We start from the raw sequence: 21,743 nt of genomic DNA on the forward strand, positions 1-21,743 counted from the left end.
CCCATGACCCACACACACACCCTGAACCCCTAACCCCCCTGAAAGGAAGCAATACTACGTGTCCAAGGGAGCACGGGCAGCAAAGACATCAGAAGTTAGACTGCCCTGTGTGGCCTTTGGGGTCCTGCTCGTGTCCCATGACCCCCCACCAGGGACCACACATACCCTCTATGACCCCCACTGAGAACCCGGTGCCCACCCTTTGGGGTCCCGTGTGCACCCCCCCACCCCCCCATGGGGACCACGCCTTCCTTCCTTTGGGCTCTGCTGCTGGGGCTCCCATCAGCGAAGGCAATCTTTGCCGTCATCCACTTCCAGTGAAACCCGTGCGTCTGGGGCCACAGTGGCCAAAGCCCGGCGCAGTGTGGCGCCTCTTCCTGTTGTGTGATGTGTCCTCCAGTGACTTTCCCAACCGTCCCATCGTCTGCAGGGCCATTCCCAGCGTCTCTCTCAGAATTCGATAGTTCACAGCAAACGTGTCTCCACTAACTCGAGGCCTGACATGCTGTGTTTTGTCCAGCAGCTCGTGCCTGCACCTCCATTGGATTCCTGTCCTCGTCTGTCACCCCAGCTGCTCTGACGGCCCCACCCGTGCCTTCCCAGTGGGCCTTCTGCGGAGGCGCCAGCGCCCCAGGACTCAGAGCCCTGCTGGATATAAGCTTGTGCCTCAATTATCTTCTTAATGTCCATACTAATTTGTCCAGTCCCTCTGATTATCTTCAGACCGGAAGAGGACAGATTTCCTCTTAATTGTCTTAGGAAGAGCTGAATTAAATTACATTTAAAAAGTCCCCCATCCCAGACTGCTGCTCCTATGGAGGCTAGCTCGCTCTGGGCCTTGGTGCCAGGTGGAGGTGGGTGAACCGGTTGTCTGGTTGTGAGCTGGTGCCAGTGGTTGAGACCTGATGCACCTGTCACACTGGCTGCAGTGGGGGCAGGAGGCTTCTAAGAAGTGAATTCTAAGCAAGACGCCCCTGCAGTTACACACACAAGCTTTGGAAGGATTCTGGATCTGCTCGTCCTCACAGTTTACCCCCTGGGGTCTTGGTCTCCCCATCTGTGAAGGGGGGTCAGTACTGGGGTTGTCCAAGGATGCCATGTGGGTGGGCTCAGTGCTGCTGCACCCCCGGCCGGCCTGGGTGCCCCCCAAGCACCTTGCTGCCTCCCCAGGCCCGCCCACCGGGCCTTGGTGCGGTCGGGTTTCCGGATGGCTGACTGCCTCGCAGTCCTTGTGTCTGCGTGATGCTCTCACCTTTCCAGGGAGACCCAGGTGGTGACTCATTGTTTTGTGTGTTCCCTCTTCCCAAAGCTGTACCAGGTCTGCCTGCCCCACGTGGCTCTTCACATGTACTAATGCCACATGTGTCAGAGGTCAGGAGGTGCTTGGGGGGCCTACGGCGCCTTGTCCTCATTTACGAAATGCTTTATTGACACCTCTTCCGCACGTGAATGCCAGCTTCCCTGGATCTTTGTCCATCGGCTCCCTGGCACTTCCTGAGTGCATGGATCAGTGTTTAGTATGCAGTGGGTGCTTAATAAATGTTTGAGAGGATCAGTGAATAAAGAGTGTCTTTTCTCAGGCATTGAAACTGCATAAATGGCCTTATACTCTCCAGAACACCACGAACCTGCGTCCTTGCCCCATGTTACTTTAAAACAGATTTATTTATTTATTTTAGAGAGAGAGTGTGAGAGAGCGGGTGGGGGGGCAGAGGGAGAGAGTCAGGCAGACTCCACGCTGAGCGTGGAGACCGACACGGGGCTCAATCCCACCATCCTGGGACCATGAACTGAGCGGAAACCAAGAGGCGGACGCTTACCCGAGGGAGCTGCTGGCGCTGCTGCCTGACATCCCTTTAACAAGCCCACACTGCTCACGCCAGTCCACATCCCCCAGCTGTGTGCACCCCTCTCACGTCGTGTCTGCTGCTCTGCTGCTGTGCGCACGGCATCAGGGCACACACGCGTGAGGCTCTGTCATGGCGATGGCCCCGAAGGACAGTGGCCTCAGCACACACCGTACTCTGCAGACCCAGGAAGGTGCTGGGCCAAGCCTGGGCTCACAGTGATGAACACACAGCTTTCGGTGGCAGGGACCGTCAGCCTGGGCTCAGACCCCAGCACCTGTGCATGGCCCTGCGGGGGCTCTGCTCGCACCCACACCTTCTGTACCTTGCACATGCACATGCTGCAGGGAGCGCTTTGGCGTTGCTGTCGAAGTTCCTGCCTCACCCTAGCAGTTCGCCCACAAAGGCGCAGTGGTGGGGGGAGGCGCACCCTCGTGTCGGTGTTCTCCTCATTACCAGGGAGGTGGGTGCCTGTCACGCTGGCTGGTGCTTTGGGTCCTCTGCTGTGACGTGTCTGCTCACACAATTTAAGAGGGCACCGGTGGTCTTTACAAGACCCTTTCCTGGCTACCATGCATGGTCACGGGTCCCGGGACCCCCTTTGCCCAGATGCTGCCATCCTAACCTGGGGTCTTTACTCCGTACCAGCATGATGGAGGGATGTGACAGGGGCCTGTGGCCTGCATGTGTCCCTGGTTCATCCATTTGTGGGGAACTGAGTTTAAGCGTCTCCTGCCCTCTGGACACAGAGCAGGAGCCCTGTCGGGGTCGGGGCAGGTGGGAGGTCAGAGCCGAGTGTAGCCTCCCTACTCCTCTGCAGCCTGTGGCCTGTGGGCACCGACCAGAAGCCCTGGAGGGTTTTCCCGCTGGTCTGCCTGCTGGCCCTCAGGCTCTGGCACAGGGACCCGAGGCCGAGGCCGGAGGGAGGTGGGAAGGAGGCGGTGCACGCAGAGGAGGGGCGGTGCTCCGGCCACACAGATCCTTGACTGTAGCAGTCGCAAAGGCAGGGCGGGGCCCCCAGGAGCAGGCCCTCCCAGGATGCAGCCCTCGGTGCCCGGGCCCCTGGCCTTGCTGGATGCCACAGGTGAGTGGGGCGCCAGCACCCCGGTGGTGCCTGGAAGGCCATGGACTGCAGTCCTGGGCTGGGGTCATGGGCAGGGTCCGCTCGCCTTTCTGCAGTCCTGGGACTTCACCTGTAGGGCCCTTTGTCCTGACACAGTTGGCTCCTTGCACTCCCCCCACTCCATGTCTCCTGTTACCATGGACCCGGCCTCTGCCTCCCTTGTCCCAGCTTAGCCTGCAGACATTTCCAGACCTTGTTTGCACAGATGGTGGCTTCTCCCCACGGTTTGGGCGCAGCTGTGTTCCAGCCTCTACACCCTCCGGTGCCCTCGTTCCTGGAGCCCCGGGTGCCTTGACAGACACCGCCTTGGGCACCCGGCCTGAAGGACATGGATGCACTCTCCTGAGCAGGCAGGCCAGGTTTGGGACGGGGCAGAGAGGCTGCTGCTCCCTGTCTGGGGGTCCCGCCAGGCGTGCATGTGCAGCCTCTCGGAGGCCTCTCTTGTTAAAAACCAGAGTTAATGGTATTTGGTTTTTAAATAATAATTAAAGAATCTGGCTTTTCCTTGAAAGAAACAGATGTGCGGCTCCCTTCTCTAAAGCACGGAGCTCTGGCACCTGTGACTTCATCCTCCAGAGACGGATCACTTACTGGTGTCCTATGACTGCACTGGAATGACTGGTGGTTTACAAAGCAGTGTCGGGCATCTTTCCTTTTGACGAGGAATTATAAACTAATAAACAACAGCTGGACTTGGGCTCTTATCTAAAAATACTAAACATTAGTGCAGCTGGGAACTCTGAACTCGGTGTCTCTGCGGCCAGCACCTCGGCATGCATCCTGTGGATAGTCAGGGAGCAGGAAACTGAGGCTGAGTCTCTGGTTTCTGCTCGGATTCCGGGGGGCGTCACTGTCCCTCTGTTTCGGGTGATCCCACGTGATGGAGCAAGCGCACTCTTCTCTCTGGGACTCAAGGCCCCACCAGCACTGCCTGGTCTTGGTGACACGTGTCTGCTCCTGGTTGCCCTTCGTCAGATGGGGCGAGGCTTCCAGAAGAGCTGTGGTGGCCAGAGGGCAGGGGCAGGGGCCGGGGGCTGAGTGCCTGCTGTTCTGGGCGGGAGGACGTACGTCCCATGGGAGATGCCGCTGGTAGCCTTCAGGGTTGCCCCTCAAACTCCTCTCCCCCGAGGGAGGGAAGCCAGTTTAGCACCTGTTAGGCCATCTTAGCGCTCTCTCCACTCATGTTGAACAGATTCACTCCATTCACTGCGCGTTCACATGTGTCCTGACAGCAGCTGAGATGCGGGTGATGCAGCTGCTTGTCTCTGTCTCCACTGTCCAGCTTGGGAAATGGAGGTCACTGTACCCAAGAGGTCTGCCTGTCATCTGAGCTGGGCGTGGGGTCTGGTGGCTAACGGGACACACGGCCCCCACTCTGCGGGCTTCTCCTTGGGTGGATGGAGACTACGAGGCCTTCTGAGTGGCAGCCGCCTGTGACAAACCTGACAGTAGATATTTTAGGTACCAGTCAAGGCACGTCATTGGTAAAACACCACGCTCAGCCCTGCGTGTGGACAGGATGGAGAGGACCTTCCTCCAGCACAGGACCCTTTGTCTGCAAAACCTGATCTAAAACTGTATGTGTTGGGGAAATTATGATCCTGCCTTCCCTTCTCGGGTTTACTTCTTGTTCCCTTATCTTATGCCCGGTCCTGTGTTCATAGTGTTTCAGGCCAGGGCCTTCTCCTCCGTCTCTGTGCAGTGCCTGCAGAGACCTCGTGGTGGGCTGGCATTCGGCTTCCCAGCATCCTGTGGGGGCCACACCACGGCAGCTTCGTCCTCCAAGTGACCTCGGGCCCGTCATGGAAATTCGGACGGAGTGGCCGCATCTGCTTGTGCCCAAGCTTCAGAAGGAAAAAGGACAGAATGGGCTGCAGGGAGCATCCCATGATCCCTGCGGAGACATGTTTGGCCCTTGGCTCTGTGATCTGCGCGTCAGAGCGCGACCCTGGGACGTGCTGAGGGTGTTAGGCCAGGTGAGTGCCCCCGTGGCGCTGAGAGGCCCTGGGGGCTGTGCTCTGGCTGAGGCAGCCACTGAGGCATCTCGCTTATGGCTGGGGGCAAGGGATGTGCTCCGTACTAAGTGAGGAAAAATAGCAGAAGAAAAACCCTTTGCAGAGGAGGTCACCTGCACGAGTTTGCAGGGTGACTTGTTCTTCCGCGTGACTTCTGAGCATGTCAGGACCCCAACGCGGGCACGGTAGCTGACCTGCCATGAGCTCAGCTGATGGGACTGCAGAAATGCAAATTCACACACAAACTGTCGGGGGGTGTGGACCTTGTGTGCAGCGACTGAGCCTGGACATTGCTGTCATGCGCCATTGTCTCTGCTGCTAAACACTCAGGATGTTGATTGAAGAAGTTTGGTGCAGAGAAGCACCCTCTTCTCTTATCCTGCACAGGGATCCAGATGGCTAAGCTCCAAGAACACAAAACTCAACAGCCTGGATGCACTCTTGCCTCCACCTCTGCTGTGTGACTGCTGCCCATGAGGTGGGAGTGGGTGTCTCCAAGTGCAAATGGTCCCGGCCAATGAGGCCTCCCTGCCTTCCCTGAGACACACCACAGGGAAGAGAGGTCAACGGGAAACCCAGAAGTCAAAACTCGAGGGCTGGAGAGACCTTGGGAAGGTCTCCTGTCTGGCTGCTTTCCTGAGTTCTGTGACACCTGGACTCAGGTTTGTCCACAAGCACTCTGACGTCCCAAGTAGTAGATGAGGTCCAGAGACTTTGTTCTGCTACTAAAGTTTGGAGATAGACGACCCAGGCTCTTTGTGCTCTGCCATTCTGTAAGTGTGGATTCCCTTATGGCCCAAAATGGCTGCTGGGGCTCCACCTTTATGCTCATATTCCAGGCAGCAGAAAGGATGAGAGAGAGAAAGGCAGAGGGACAGGCTTCTCTCAGAGATTTCCTGGAGGGCCTACTAGACATCCTTTGCTTTGATGGATGCTAATGGTCAGGCATGACCTCTACTGTGTGGGTTGTCAGGATGAGGGCTTTGGGGAACTTGCAGACCAGGATGGGCATTGGTTTTGGGGGTGAGCTGTGGTGGTGCTGGTGTTCAGTGAGGATGTACTCTGTGGGCACGGTCTCAGGCACAAGAGATGGAGCAGGGAAAGACAGATCCCCAGCTGCCCTCATGGGCCCATCAGGTGGGGGGTCTGATATCGGGGCGGTGAACACTGGAGTGGAGCTCACTGGGTGCAGTGGGCCTGCAGGGGTGCGGCCAGAGGCTCCCACTTCCAACCAGCAGGGAGGCAGGTGCAGGGGAGGCTGTGCAGGTGCAGGCAGGTGGGGGTGCACGTGTCCTCCAGGAGAGGATGTCAAGGAGCCTGGTAGAAACTTTCCAGGGGGACTAGTGGGTGACCAGGGGGACGCTGACTTCCTGCCATGAGAAACAGGGTCCTGGGAAGATGGGGTCAGTCATGTGGGCCGCTTGGGTTACCTGCAGAAGGATCTTCCAGGCCCTCCAGGCCCCAGAGAGGTGGAGCGAGGCAGGATGTGTTTACTGAGACCCTGCTCTAAGCCCCATCCCTCTCTCACAGCTCCTCATTTGTCCTTCTTCTAGAAGGGTTTTCGAAGAGGAAGAAGACCTCCCTTTGGTTTGTGGGGTCTCTACTCGTGGTGTCTGTCTCCATCCTGACCATCGGCCTGACTGCCACCACCAGGACAGAGAATGTGACCATGGGGGGCTACTACCCAGGAATCATTGTGAGTGCTGCTCCCCTTGGGTCTGGGCTCGGGTGGAGGGCAGGGCACAGGACCTTTTGCCAGGGGTTGTGGTCAGAAGAGGCTGAGCCCAGAGGCACCTGTGTCTTCTCCTGGGCCTGTGGGTGTGCCGGTGGCCACTTGGGCAGCCTCAGGCAGGTGGCCTGCATTAGCACAGGGCCCTTGAAGGGCAGGGGAGCAGGCACAGCGTTGGGACCTTGAGATGGGGAAGGTGTGGGGGAGTGGGGATGCCCAAGCCAGGGAGGGTGCCCGGCCTGTGCAGGACAGACCCCGGCCCGGGCCACCCTGGGCCTCTGAACGGACCAGCCCAGCCAGGAGAACAGAGTGTGCCTTTAATAAAGTCCTGCAGAGGAGCCCCAGGGAGGTTCGGTTAATCAATTGCTCTCATGGGGGCAGCAGAAAAGCATGTCATCCACTCCTAATTTCAGATTTCAGGCAGTAATGCCAAAGCATAATTGGGGACAACCTACTCAGATCTGGCAAGAAGTGCCACCCAAATTCAGAGTTATCGAGGAGAGAGTCTGAATTGTGATTTCATGTCCACTGTTGTTAGCAATAGAATCTGCTGAGGGGCCCACATGGCACGAGGGGTCTGTGGAATCGGCTGTCATCCACTGTGACGCCCTTGAAATTGCTGTCATAAATGCTCAATCCAGACCTTCTTAAAATAAAGCTCATTTAATCACATTTTCTTACTGAAAGTGTTGTCAAGATTAGTAATAATATTGGTAACATTTAGGCAGCCCCAGTGGCTCAGGGTTTAGCGCCACCTTCAGCCCAGGGTGTGATCCTGGAGACCCGGGATGAAGTCCCACGTCGGGCTCCCTGCATGGAGCCTGCTTCTCCCTCCGCCTGTGTCTCTGCCTCTCTCTCTCTCTCTGCATCTCTGTGAATAAATAAATAAAATCTTTAAAAAAAAATAAAGTCACCTGCTTGGAGACCCGTGTCTGCGGACACGGTGTCAGAGTGGTCCTGGGAAGAGACGGGATGGAGCCGGTGGAACTCAACAGAGGCACTTCATTGCCTTGTGTCCGAGTGGGCCTCCGGTGCCTTTGAACTGGGGAGCTGGACTATGATATTCTGAAGCTGCATGTGGAGGCAACGTTTGTCTTTCCTCCCTGAGAATTCCTGAACTCTTGGTGAAAACGTCACCTGTGCTCATGTGTCTGTCTCCACTGATACAGACAGAGGCTTCAGTAGCTGTAAGCGGGTCTGACTGTCCGTGCATTAGATCTGACACTGTCACCTGAGCACCCACAGCAGCCATCAGTGCCCCAAACTCAGACACAAGCCCCAAGCCCGACGGGCAGGAGCCCACCTGCCACCTGCCACAAGCACCTGCCACCTGCTGCCTGTCGCCTGCTGCCTGTCGCCTGCCACTTGTCGTGAGTGGCCCAGTGCCGTTCCTCCTTGATGGCTGCCAGTTCAGCCGATGGACATTCCTGGAGAAAGTCTCCCACCAGGTGGACTCACTCGGTGGAGGCACCCGCTGCCCTGCATCCCTCATCTTGACACGAGCACAGCCAGGATGTGTTCCTCCAACAGACTCCTCCCTTGGTCCGGGAGAAGGAGCCGAGGCTTTCTCAAGGATGGGAAGTCCCCCGTCCTCCCAGGGCCAGAGACTCCTTCCTGCTCTCCTCCGCTCCCCAGGGTTACCTGTCTGCCTGCTCACCTGTGAGTGGCGTCGGCCGCGTCTGTGGGTGACGACAACTCTTCTCCCGCGTGCCCTGGGTCCTGCTTTTTCAGTATGTCACCCAAGGAGCCATCCTGTGACTCTGACTTCAGGTGGGCCCTCACCTGGCGGCCAAAGCAGGACACAGCTGTGAGCACTCTGAGCCTCTGTGAGGGTGCGGAGGGCAGGGTCACATGATCAAGCGTCAAAGTACTTGAACACGGGAATGGAGATGGGTCACGTTTTGGCAACTTCTACTCCAATCACCAGCTTTGATGGAGCTGGAGAAGCCCGCCCAGCGGTGTGAGCTTGTGTGCCACTGGGCGGTTAAGGTGGGGGAGCTGCCTGCGCTAACCTGAGTGCTTTCTCCCTTGTGTTTCCTTTGCTGCCAGCTGGGCTTCGGAGCTTTCTTAGGAATTATTGGCATCAACCTGGTGGAGAACAGAAGGCAGGTGGTAAGAATGTACATTGTTTCTTTCAAATGTGGGGCAGGAAGAGTGCTGCCCCTCAACAGAGTGTGTTACCGCTCTGGCCGTGCTCCTAGGAAAGCCTTCCACCCCCACCCAGCAACGCAGGACCAGGGCCCAGTTTCCCAGGCTGTGCACTGCACAACTCTGGTCTCAAGGTTTAGTGGGTGCCCTTCCCAATTAGTCTAAGTGAGTGTTGCTTCTGGGATCATAGGGTGGATCCTACAACCTCAAGTGATAGTCCTGCTGCCGAGGTTGAGGTGCAGGAAAGAAAGATTAGGGGGTGGGATGGGGTTTTGTAAGTGAAACGATGATATAGAGGCTCCCCCAGGCTGAGGAGAAAGGGAGGTAGCTGGGACAGCAGGACCCGTGGCTCAGATGGGCTTTGTGGAGACATGGAGACACTGCCTGTCCACGGAGTCGGTTCTTGGGGTGAGTGCCAATCTGGACCAGTATTCCAAACACGGTATTTTTATTAACAATTTCATTTTGGCATCTGTTTGTTGCACGGTTTGGGGGATGGAGCTCCAAGAATGGTCAGTTTGTTTTTCCAATCACTGAGGTGGCTCGTGTTCGGGGGTATTTGGGGCTACGTGGCCGTTTCTGACTCATCTCCAATCTGGCCATCATGCTGACCTCCAGGTTTGCAGCCACCTGCCCCGGGGCTCACACTGCATGACGGGCGTGCAGGAGATGACCCCATGTGTCCTCTGTGTCCACAGCTGCGCTGTGCTGGCCACACTGAACAAGCAGCCCCTGGGGCAGAACGAGCCTGGCTGAGTGAGGGGCGAAGTCCTGGGATGGGTCTGGGGCCAGGGGGAGCAGGTCAAGGAGGTATGGATTCTGGCAGAAAAAAGTGTTTGTCCTAAGAACTGAAAGGGTGAGCGCCTACTCTGGGCTGCCGGCTGTGAGGAGGTGGACAGAGGGACCCAAGGCTTCTGCCACCATCCAGGCAGTGCTGGACCTGGACCTCAGCCTCCTGGGAGGGCAGTGCTCAGCGCCCGGATGCCCCCTCCTCCCAGCGAATCTCTGGAAGAATTGTTGAGTTCTGTCCAGGCTTAGCCACATTCCAATGTGAGTGTCCCTGGGGAGGCCTCTGAGTTCAAGCTGCAGGGTGGGGAGGCACCAAGCTTGCAGAGTGGGGCTCGCGGCTGGGCTGCCTGAGGAGGGGCTGCAGCCCCCAGGACCCCGAAATCCATCCAGCAGAGGCAGTGGTGACCTGGGCCTGTAGAGGTCAGCCTCCTGATGGCTTTTCTATGCGATTTCCCCAGGAGCAGAGCTGGCTGTGAAGTGGGGGGGCAGGTGTCAGGCTGGTGGTGAGCAGGCCAGCACCCTTGGGGTGGTGCTGACCGTCTGGTCCACAGACACCTACTCTTTCCTCTCCTCCAAAAGCTTTGCTGAGGTATAATCCACCCTTTAAAGGTGTAAATTCAGTGACCTTTAGCATATACCAGGTATGTGACCATTTGAGAACATTTCTGCCCTTTTCACCAGAAGCCTGTGTCATCAGCCACCAGGCCTGCATCCCTGTCTCTAGCCCTAGGCATCTGCTACTCAACTTTTGTGTGTGTTGACTCGTGTCATGGCTTGTCACTCGGTATCACGCAGTCCAGGTTCACCCACACTGTGGCGTGTGTTGGGACTTCATTGCCGAGTCACGTTCGGGCGTGTGGATGGGCCGCTTCCTGTGTATCCATCCATTAGCAGTGGTCACTGGGGTCGTGGCCACCTCTGGCGTTTGTGCACAGGGCCACCATCAGTGGTGGATGATACAGTCCCACAGACACGTTTTCGTGGCTCCGGCACGCAGACCAAGGTGGGACTGCCCAGTCCTGCAGCAGTCATGGGAAGAAGTGCCAGCCCGTCTTCCAGAGCTGGGGTGCCATCCTCGTTCCCAGCCCTGTGCTCGTGGACTCAGTGTCCCCAACCCTGCTGACACGTGTGCTCACCTGTCGTATTCTGGCCCCGCCGTGGGCCAGACATGGCTCTGACTGTTCCCCCGATGACTAGTGACCGCGGGCTTCTCTCATGGGCTCATTGGCCTTTCCACCTTTTCCTGCAGACAGAGGTCCATTCAAATCCTCTGCTGATGTTTACGTTGGGTGAGTTGTCTTCCCGTTACTGACTTGTCCTTTACACGTTCTAGACCAGCCCTTTGTCGGATGCACGACTCCAGTATTCTCTCCCATCTGTGGGCTCCCTTCCCCTTGCTGGTGGTGGCCTTGGTAGTTTGTAGTTTCAGTGAAGCCCCATTTGCGTACATTCTCTGTTGTCCGTGCCATTGGTGCCATTTCTTTTCTTTTTAAAAGATTTCTTTGAGAGAAAGAGCATGAGTGTGAGCTGGAGTGGGAGGGGAGGAGGGGAGGGGAAGGGTGTCTCCAGCCAACTGCACGCTGAGCATGGAGCCCCACACAGGACCATCACAACCTGAGCGGAAACCAAGAGTCAGACCTCAACCCACCGCACCCCACAGATGCCCTGCAGGCGTCATTTCTAAGAATCCTGTACCAGCTCTGGGGTCATGAAAACTCACCCCTGTGTTTTCTGAGTTTCATCACTTACACATCAGTCTTTGGTGCATTTTGAGTCAGTGCTTGCCTATGGTGTGTGGTGGGGATCCTCATTCCATTCTGCCCATGTGGCTGCCCTCTGGGTGCAGAGCCTGGCAATCCACACGGAATGGTCTCCACGCCTGTGGTGGTTGCCACCTCATCACACGTGTGCGCACCTGCTTCTGGGCTCTCTGTTCTGTCCTTTCTGTCCCCGGCTCTCTCCTTCTGTCAGTGCAGTGTCTCAATTACTATTGCTTCGTAGCAAGTTTTGAAATCAGAACCCGAGTCTCCCTACCATGTTCCTCTTCCTCAGGATTGTTCTGATTCTCTGTCTTTGCGATTTCCTCTACATTTACGAATCAGCTTGAGGGCACCTGGGATTCTGATGGGGATTCTGCTCAATCCCTGGATCAGCCGAGGGAGTGTCACAGGTTTGTCCTGACCCATGAATGTGGGATATTGTCCTAGGTTTTTTAGATCTACTTTTATTTCTCTCAATAATGTTTTGTTGTGTCAAGAGTCTTCAGGAGGCCGTTTTGTGCTTCTTTTGTTCAGTTTATTCCTAAGTATTTTATTCTTTTGGAGAATATCATAAACAGAATTGTTTCCCCAACTTCATTTTTGGATCGTCCATTGCATGTGTATAAAAATACGATAGATTTTCCTCTGCTGGTCTTGTATCCTGTAGGTCTGTTGAGCACATTCTTCCGTTCTGGTAGTTTATAGTGGATTCCTTAGAATTCTCCATCCAAAAGATCATGTTACCTGCAAATAGAGATAGGTGTGCTTCTTCCTTTCCAATCTGGATGCTGGAGTTCTGTTTGGAGGCTGTGGTAAGAGGAAAGCAGTGTGGGGCCCAGCGAGCCCACAAGCTTCCCTGGGCACCAGACCAGAGCCTTCGACGGACTTGTCTGTGAACGTGTGCTGCCTCGTTGTCCTTGTTGGGAAGCTGTTCTCCAGGCTGACCTGTGGGATGAATGTGTTCACGGACCTTTCACTTAATGCTGACGGAGACTGAAGCCTAGGTTCACCTAGGAGGGGTGTGACCTCGGAAACCTTACTCAACTCTTTGGACCTGGGTCTCCTTATTTCCAGGGCTGCTGGGAGCACCTGTGTGAGGACACCTGCCAGCGCTGGCCCAGAGCAGGTGTCCAGCACTCTCTTCAGGACGTTTGTGTTGCTTCCCAAGTCAGGAACTAGCAGGCTGAGAAAACGCATTTCAAGTGCATCCAGACATGTAAGAATGTCTTCTTCTTCTTCTTCTTCTTCTTCTTCTTCTTCTTCTTCTTCTTCTTCTTCTTCTTCTTCTTCTTCTTCCTTGATCTCCTTTTAATTTTTTTCTGACAGAAAATTTAAACATATGCAAAAGTAGGCAGGGGAGGCAAATGAACCTCATGGCCATTCTTATCCCCTCACCCCTGTTTCTTCCCTTCCCATATTATTCTGAAGCAAATAGCAGACATAGTGCCATTTCATCTGCAAATAGTTTACTCTGCTAGAATTTACGGGTAGAATCTAATCGTTGTCAGTGGCTTCATCATTCTTTCTGCCCAGCTCTGTGCTAGTCTCCAGTGATTTCCTAGGAAGGCCCCGACATGCGTCAGCTTTTCATACTTTCTGTTAATGGTCAGTTAGTGCCTTCTCTCACCCAGACTGATGACAAACCATCGATGTCACTACCAGCTCTGCTGTCCAGATGGCCCCAGGGGTCGGGGCAGAGGCCTGCGGTGGTCGACTGTGGAACTACGATGTGGGGGGTGGGTCCGGAGAGCTTGGTGGGGGAGGGCGGTGACGTGAGCTAGCCCTGTGGACCTGGGCCAGTGGGTGCCTGGGCGCCCTACCTGCCACTGCTGGGAGGGGCTGTCCCACTGCGGGTCCTGGGCCTCCTCTCTGCCCCCAGACGCAGACCTGCTGGTGTCTCCCCTGCACACCGCCAGGGTCACCATCTGGTCCTTTGTTGGGAAGTTGGGTGTTTTTCCATCATGTGAGTTTGTGAAAATCACTGTTCCTTCTTGAGTTGAAGTTGGTGGTTCATGGTTTTTGGGGATGGTTGGTTTCCAGGTCATGCTCATTGGTGCACGAGCTCATGGTACTTTCCTACAATCCCTTTAGTTTCTGTAAAGTTGGTAATAATGTTTCTAGGTTCATTTCTGATTTCAGGTATCTGGTTTTTCTTGCTTGTTCTCTTACTTCAGCTATAGATTTCACATTTCTGAACAACCAACTTCCAGGAGCGTTGACTGATCTTATTTTTCTTCCTGAGTCTTCTCTCTGCATTAACCACCATTATTCCCTGTATTTCACTGCCTTCGGGTTTAGTCTGTTCTTTTTCCAGTTCATTTGGGCATCAGGCGGCCAATTGAAGGTCTGTCTGCTTTCTCAGTGCATGTTTACTGTGGTCAGATCCCTCCAAGCTTTGGCTGTGCCCCCAGCCAGGTTCCACTGTGCCTCTGTCTCGTTGCGGTCACCTCTACCTGTATATGGCTTCCCTGCTGACTTCCTCCTTGACCCATTGGTTGTTTCAGGGTGTGATGTTTGGATTTTCTGTCTTTCCACCCATGATTTTCTAGTTCCATCCTTGTGGTTGGGAAGAGGAAGGTACAGATGGTGGGAACATGGTTGGAAGACACACGAACTTCAGCCTGGGGTTGTAGGGGAGGCAGGGTGGGCTACGTGGGGATGCACGCCATGGTGGGGCCTCGGGGCCTGCAGTGTCCCTGGCAGGAGTCTCCCAATCACAGCCAGGGGCAGAGGGTACAAAGGGGATGAGGGATACCTGGAGACGAGGGAGCTGGGGATAGGGGACACCTGCTGAGGGATGGCCCAGGAATCCTGCCTCCCTGCTTTGGGGATTGGGGCTGCCTGTGGGCTCCCTGGTGAGGGCCTGGTGATGTTCTCCTTGGCCCACAGTGTCCCCACCGGCCTGGTCCACGCGATGCTCCTGGGCTGTCTGACTAAGCCCCTCTACCCACACCAGGGGCCACCCTCCAACTGCCCCTTTGGAATAGTGCCCCCTCCACCAGTGCAGACTCTCTCCAGAACCCTGAGGCCTGACCACTATGCCTCTCCCATACCATCTCCAGGTGCCCCCTTCAGACCACCCCTGGCTGTTCCTGGCCCTACACTGGTCATCACTTGCCTGGGTCATTGTCCCCAGGAGCTAACTGTTCCCCTTCCACCTGCTCCAGTCCATCCCCGCAGGCAGAGGGCTCCCAAGCTCCAGGGCAGGCCTTCCCAGACCCCTGCCCCCTACCCGAGAGCACCACCTTGCCCAGTCAGATCCCAACCCCCTTGGCAGCCCTGAGTCACTGAATGTGTCTGATGCCCCGGATGAGAGGCCTGACCCCCAAATGACAACCTTCCCAGCAGGTGCCAAGCTCACCCCACTCTTTGCTCTCATTCCTACATTATCAACTTGACTTTATCTATTGGTGTTTGGTTTTTAATCTGCCTTCCCTGTTGCAATGTAAACTCTGTGAGCCCGGTGGAGATCTGAAGGTGACCTTCCTCTCTTCCCAGAAAAGGGGCCCGGGCAGGGTGCTGAGGCCAGTTACCCCGTCCTTGTGGAACTGACAGCCTCCATGCACAGCCCATCTGTGCAGCCGCCCATGCAGTGTGGAGAGTGATGCTGGCACTGGGTTTTACTTTTCAAGGGTGGTGGGTGAAGGCAGGGCCAGCAGGAAGCCGATGAGAATGTTCAGATGAACATTTTGGATGAGACCAAACCAGGGCATGCATGTAGCTCTGGAGAGCCTAGGGCTGGCAGGCAACGGCAAAGAATACAGTGCACATCCTGGGCTTCCTGTGAAGTTCTGGGTGAAATTGGGCGGAGGTGTAATAGGAAGTGTCTTGGCTGTCTGAGACTCTGTCCAGGCCACTGCTGGGGCAGAGCTGGTCGTGTGGCCAGCACGTGGAGCGTGGCATTCTCTGAGGGGCCGTTGAGTCAGTGTGTGATGAGCTTGCTGAGGCAGCAGGTCCTGACAGCACTCTGCTTGGACACACGAGTGAGGTAGGAGGCCATCAGTGCGTCAGGGGTGGGGTCACTTCTGGCAGCTTCTCAGGCAAGTGGCCAGTGCTTGGTGGATGTCCCAGCTGACAGCTGAGCTGGGGGTGAGTGCACAGTGCACAGAACAGGTGGACACTCACATTCGACAAGAGCCCGGTAGCCAGGTTGGCCACAGACCCTACCGGGCTTTAGGAGAGTGATCGCTGGGTACAGTCCAGGTCCTTGAGGACAGCAGGAGTGGCCCGAGGGATGGTTGGGGATGAGGGAGACAGATGTAGAAGACATAGAAGAATTCCTGCCACGGGCTGTGAGGCCTGTCTGTGGCCCAGTGTGCCCAGGGTTCGAGAGCATCATGGGCCAGTGTGAGCATGGTGTCTGGGATCAAGCAGGTACTCAGGAGGCATCCGCTGGAGGAGTGGGCTCTCCCTCCTTGGATTTGTGTCAGAGAGTTTGCCTCCCTTCCCGAGATCACTAGCTGCTTGGGAGGCCTGGTGCTGGGGCACGGGGCTCCATCCCACACTCTTGAGATTGAGGGTGGCCAGCCCTCCCTGCTGGTGGCAATAATGTCATAGCTGTTGGGACTAGGAGGACTCTGGGCTTGAAGGTGGTTCATTCATCTCGAGCCTGTTTCCCTTCAGCCCCTCTGGCCAACAGTCTTTCCGTGTGGGCCGTGAGGCTGTCCACAGAAGCAGGGGGCAGTGATGGGGCCTGACTGGCCTCTCCTCCCAGCTGATGCTGAATGAGGTGGTGCAGCCTCGGGCTTTGGGCCAGTAGGAGGGGGCTCGGCATTTCCTCCCCGGGAAGCTAGAGCTGGGCAAGGACCAGCCATGTCCCTCTGGGGACCTCCCTGGTCAGCCTGGCAAGTGGGTAGCCCCCTGGTGCCATGGACCTCACAGGGCACCAGCTCTTGTCTGGGGGTCCCCGCAGGGCTGTGCTTCCTCCAGTGCAGAGCAGGGGTGCCAGCGCAGCAGAGTCTGCAGGCTGGAGCTGCTGTATGGAAGAGTTGGTTTTAGAAGTGCCATGGTGATGCTGGATGATTCTTCTTTTTGTTTGGATGAACAACAGGCAGGGCTTTCCGCATGGCTCCCCCTGAGGCCTTAGATTCTCTCAGTTAATTCATCATAAAATGTCAGAAATGTCAGACTGCGGGTAGAGCCGAGGACCTCTACTGGTTTTGCTACATTTGCCCATGGCACTAGAGAGGCAGGTCCAAGGAGGCTCATGCAAGGTGCTCATGCACCTGTCTCCAGATGGGGAACCCGAGGACCCGAGAGTCACTAGTTGAGAGACCCCCAAGGACTTAGACGAAGCCCTGATTTGCAATGTTGGGGGATTATTTCCACTGAGTGCTAGTGGGGCTGGGGTCTAGGATGAGCCAGGGTGCCAGCCCTTCTCTGCTCCTCGTTGTGGTGCTCCCGCCCATCCCTCCCCCTGCAGTGTCAAGCCAGGTGGCATCTCAGCAGCTCCTGGCTTCAGGGAATCAGTGAATAATTCAGGTTTCAAGGATGGGGAGGGAGCAGGCCTGGTGCAACAGTGACCGGTGAGCCTGATGCTGTCAGGAAGTGGCTCAAACATACTGCCCTGAGAGACCTGGGGAATCAGCTGGCTGGCATGAGCACATGTCCAAGGCTAAAGACCTGGAGAGCTGCTCACGAGCATGTGTCCTGACCACAGCCTGCTCCTCACAAAGGTGCATCGTTCTAAGTGGCTTTATGCAGATCCTGGACCCGGTAAATAAACACACATGATGGGTCTTCCCTGCCTGAGAGGATTATGGACACAAAGCTGTGGCTGTGTTTTTTTTTTTTATGAATTTATTTTTTATTGGTGTTCAATTTGCCAACATATAGAATAACACCAAGTGCTCATCCCATCAAGTGCCCCCCTCAGTGCCCGTCACCCAGTCACCCCCACCCCCGCCCACCTCCCCTTCCACCACCCCTAGTTCGTTTCCCAGAGTTAGGAGTCTCTTGTGTTCTGTCTCCCTTTCTGATATTTCCCACTCATTTTTTCTCCTTTCCCCTTTATTCCCTTTCACTATTTTATATATTCCCCCAATGAATGAGACCATATAATGTTTGTCCTTCTCCGATTGACTTACTTCACTCAGCATAATACCCTCCAGTTCCATCCACGTTGAAGCAAATGGTGGGTATTTGTCGTTTCTAATGGCTGAGGAATATTCCATTGTATACATAGACCACATCTTTATCCATTCATCCTTCGATGGACACCGAGGCTCCCTCCACAGTTTGGCTATTGTGGACATGGCTGCTATAAATATCGGGGTGCAGGTGCCCCGGCGTTTCATTGCATCTGAATCTTTGGGGTAAATCCCTAACAGTGCAATTGCTGGGTCGTAGGGCAGGTCTATTTTTAATTCTTTGAGGAACCTCCACACATTTTTCCAGAGTGGCTGCACCAGTTCACATTCCCACTAACAGTGCAGGAGGGTTCCCTTCTCTCCTCATCCTCTCCAACATTTGTTGTTTCCTGCCTTGTTAATTTTCCCCATTCTCACTGGTGTGAGGTGGGATCTCATTGTGGTTTTGATTTGTATTTCCCTGATGGCAAGTGAGTGGAGCATTTTCTCATGTGCGTGTTGGCCATGTCTATGTCTTCCTCTGTGAGATTTCTCTTCATGTCTTTTGTGTGGCTGTGGTTTTGACTGTGTTAATACTTGGGGGATCTCAGGGGTTGACACAGAGGACTTCTTTGTATTATTTTTGCTACTTTTTTGGTAAATTTAAAATTATTTCACAAAATATGTTTTAAGGATTTAAATAAATGGCCAACAAACCTAAGAAAAGGTTCTTAATAGAAATCTAGCTGGAAATACTGTGAGCCTATTTTGTGCATCAGATGGCAGTGTCTAAACAATTAATAATAGGAAATATCGTTTGGGTATAAGGACACGGGTGCTGGAGAGCTGGGGTGCAAACTGGTGAAACCTCTTTATGGGACCTTGTGGCTTCTCTGCTGCTAAAATCAGTGACCCAAATGTGTCCCATCTGTGCACTCCTGGGTTTGTCCTGTGGAGATTCCCCCACAGAAACCAGAGCTGTAGACACAATGTATTAGGGTCTTCGCTGCAGAGTTTGTAATAGTGAGAAATTGCAGACCGTTCAATAGTCAGTTTGTTCATGAGCAACGTGTGGAGGAGCCGGCGCCAGAAGCTCCCTGTCTGCCATGTGGACAACCTGCAAGAAGGCAGCCCTCCCAGGAGGGGAGTGTCGGGCAGGGCAGGGGCCGGACAGGCCACGAGCTCCGGGAGCAGGGGGCTGTGGGCGGTTTGTCCTGGAGAACAGTTGTTGGGAGCATGTAACGCCCACTTGCTTCTCTGCCCTCTGCCCCAGCTGTTCGCGGCCATCGTGTTCATCAGCTTTGGCGTGGTGGCGGCCTTCTGCTGTGCCATCGTGGACGGCATGTTTGCAGCTCGGCACATAGTGAGTTCTCCTCATTTTGTTCTCCATCGCTGTTGGGGGTTTAGAAACATCTACAAAAACAAAAGTTCATTTGGCAGAACTCAGCTCATAGACCTTCCTGGTTCCTCTCTCCACTTGTTTGCCAGATGCTGTTTCTACTTCTCTGGCTTTTCCTCATTCCCTGCAAAACTGATTCAGCACACGTGCACGCCCATGCACAAGCATGCACACGTGTGGGCAGGAATACACATGCACACACATGCACAAGTCACATGTGGACAACTCATGTGTGCACATACAGTGCACTCATGTGCATGCACATGCATACAGGTGTGTACACACTCTCATGTGCATGCACACATGTGCACACACTCATAGGCACAGGCATACACAGAGTCCTGTGCATGTACATGCACATACTCTGAGAACACTCACACACATATGTGCACATGTGCACACACGTATATACAGTGCATGCACACATTCATGGGCACAGACACATGCAACACTCACATGCACACACATGTATGCACACACTCATGAGCATGTGTGTACACAGATGCACTCATACACACTCATATGCATGCATACGTGCACACTGACACATTCACACACACACACAGGCACCAGTATCAGCATCTCAGTTGGAATCCAAATTCAACTTCCTACATGACTTTCCTCACTCACGGCTCAGAAACCCGCTGCCTGAGCACTTGCTGGAGATCTTAGTTCAAATATGTGTCTGGAGAGATTGTGACAATGTTTTCTGGCTGGTGCTGTGAGAGCGTTTACCTCCATCTTACCTCACGGTGCAAAGTCCGAGATGGAAGACTCCCCCAGTAGTCCCTTACGGTTGAGCCGTACCGGGTGCGCGCTCTGGCACTGCGGCTCTCATGTGGCCACAGCTCAGAGCACTGGCTTGTTTTGTTTGTGGCAAAGAGGTTCCACATGAAAGAGAAATGAGAGCAATGAGGATGATGAGCATAAAAATATTAAAATATGCTAAAATTAGTCAAGGCGAGACACATGCAACACTCACATGCACACATGCACACACACACGTATGCACATACTCATGGGCATGCGTGTACACAGATGCACTCACACACACTCATGTGCATGCACACGTGCACACTGACACATTCACACACACACACAGGCACCAGCATCAGCATCTCAGTTGGAATCCAAATTCAACTTCCTACATGACAGGCAAATGTAAAATCCATTGTCAAATTATGTGGGTTTTTTTTTTAGCCTTTTGTGTGTTTAGAAAAGTTTTGCTGTAATGTCAGGAAATGGCCCTTGTTTCAAACTGGGCAGATGGAAGCCTGACCTGTCCTTGGCCCACGTTTCTCCTGAAACAAGATGCCCGTCATATGTGGCGGCCTCTAACCTTGGAGATTGGACACAAGAGCTGGTGGGGCTGGTGCTAACTCTGCCTCTGCTGTCCGCTTGACCTCCCAGTGTCCTGTCCTACTAAAGGACAGTGAACTGCCAGTCATTCCCTGAGACCCCTCAACAGACCTTCACGGCCTGAGGAGCAATGGGCCAGGAGCCGACGGACTTTGCATTCCTACTGCCCTGCGGCCTTGGAGCTTGCCAACAAGCACATGGCTCCGTGGCAGTGTCAGGTCAGGGCAGACTGGATGCCCCACAGATTCTCATGTCTGAAAGCTAGCCCCCAAGGTGACGGTGAATGAGGCCGTGACCTCTGGGAGGTCACGAGGTGGAGACTTTGTGAAGGGACCTGAGGGCTTGCTCGCTCCTCATTCTCGAGGCCACGCTGTCCCTGAACCAGGACATGGGTTCCCGCCAGGCACCGGATCCGGGGCCCCTGATTGTGGACTTCCAGCTGCCAGACCGTGAGAAACACGTCTGTTGCTCAGTGACCCTCAATTTATAGCATCTTTGTGGCAGCAGACTGTGTGGACTAAGATATAAATTGGTACCAAGAGTGGGGTGCTGCCTGGGGGTTCTTCTCTGGGGCCAAGCAAAGTCCTTGACGGGGGGTCAGGGTGTGTGGTGGTGGTGACCCCTCCTCTGCTTCTGCATAATGTGGTTTGTGACTTTGCTGATGGATGCAGGCGAAGGGAGAGCAGGACAGAACCTTCGTGCAGAGCTCCCAGGAGAGCCCTGGCTGCACGTTGGGCAGCGCCTTGCAGGGCTCACGAGTGGCCCTGGGTGGACCCGGCCAGCAGGTACTTGGAAGGGATAGATGCCAGGGCCCCATGGCTGTGCCTGTGCATCTTCATCATTTGTTAGAACTTTTTAGGGGTTTCTATATACTTTGTCTCAGATTCCTGTGTCTCATTTTTGGAAAGATCATTCAAACTACAAGTCTCCGGCCAGTATCTGCTGTCCTGGTTCTGGCACTCTGCAGGTTAGAACAGAAAGCATATCCTGAATCTGACTCCCATCCCAATCTGGTCAGTGATGTCCACCATGTGCTCTGGTGCTGGACAGTCGTGCCTGCAGGTCATCCAGCTGGCGGCACAGACCAAGGGCTCCTTGAGCGGGGGCACAGAGGTCTCTGTGCTCAAGATGTGCCATTGGGGTGGGTGTCCCAAGTCCTTCTAAGGAGGATGCACCACATGTGCCCTCAGTGCCACTCTCTGAGAAGCGCCTGGGGGATGGATGTTTGTGGGTGCAGTGTTAGCAGGCTGACCTGGAAGCTGGCAGATGGTGTGTGTGTGTGACCCCATGAGGCCCCGCATGAAGCCTGCTGTGGGGCTGCCAGTGACTGGTTGGTGGGAACAGCACCGCCGGCAACTCCAGGCTGCATGTCTGCTGCACAAACCCATTTCTCTCCCAACAGACACAGAGAATAATGTAATTTCTGATGACAGGAGTCAAAATGCGATTTTTTAAAAAGATTTTATTTATTTATTCACGAGAGACACACAGAGGGAGGCAGAGACA

General features: G+C 54.7%; 1 protein-coding gene across 1 annotated transcript in view; it reads left to right on the forward strand.

Annotated features, from left to right (window-relative positions):
* Positions 1–2,885: 2,885 nt before the first annotated feature.
* TMEM255B (transmembrane protein 255B) overlaps positions 2,886–21,743 on the forward strand; it is a 34,327-nt gene continuing 15,469 nt past the window's right edge. The window contains exons 1-4 of the mRNA XM_055335887.1: positions 2,886–2,931; positions 6,539–6,681; positions 8,764–8,826; positions 18,753–18,842. Coding sequence (XP_055191862.1) covers positions 2,886–2,931; positions 6,539–6,681; positions 8,764–8,826; positions 18,753–18,842 — 342 coding nt within the window. The remainder of the gene's footprint in view (positions 2,932–6,538; positions 6,682–8,763; positions 8,827–18,752; positions 18,843–21,743) is intronic.

The sequence above is a fragment of the Nyctereutes procyonoides genome, unplaced genomic scaffold (assembly GCF_905146905.1).
Source record: "Nyctereutes procyonoides isolate TBG_1078 unplaced genomic scaffold, NYPRO_anot_genome, whole genome shotgun sequence".
NCBI lineage: Eukaryota > Metazoa > Chordata > Mammalia > Carnivora > Canidae > Nyctereutes > Nyctereutes procyonoides.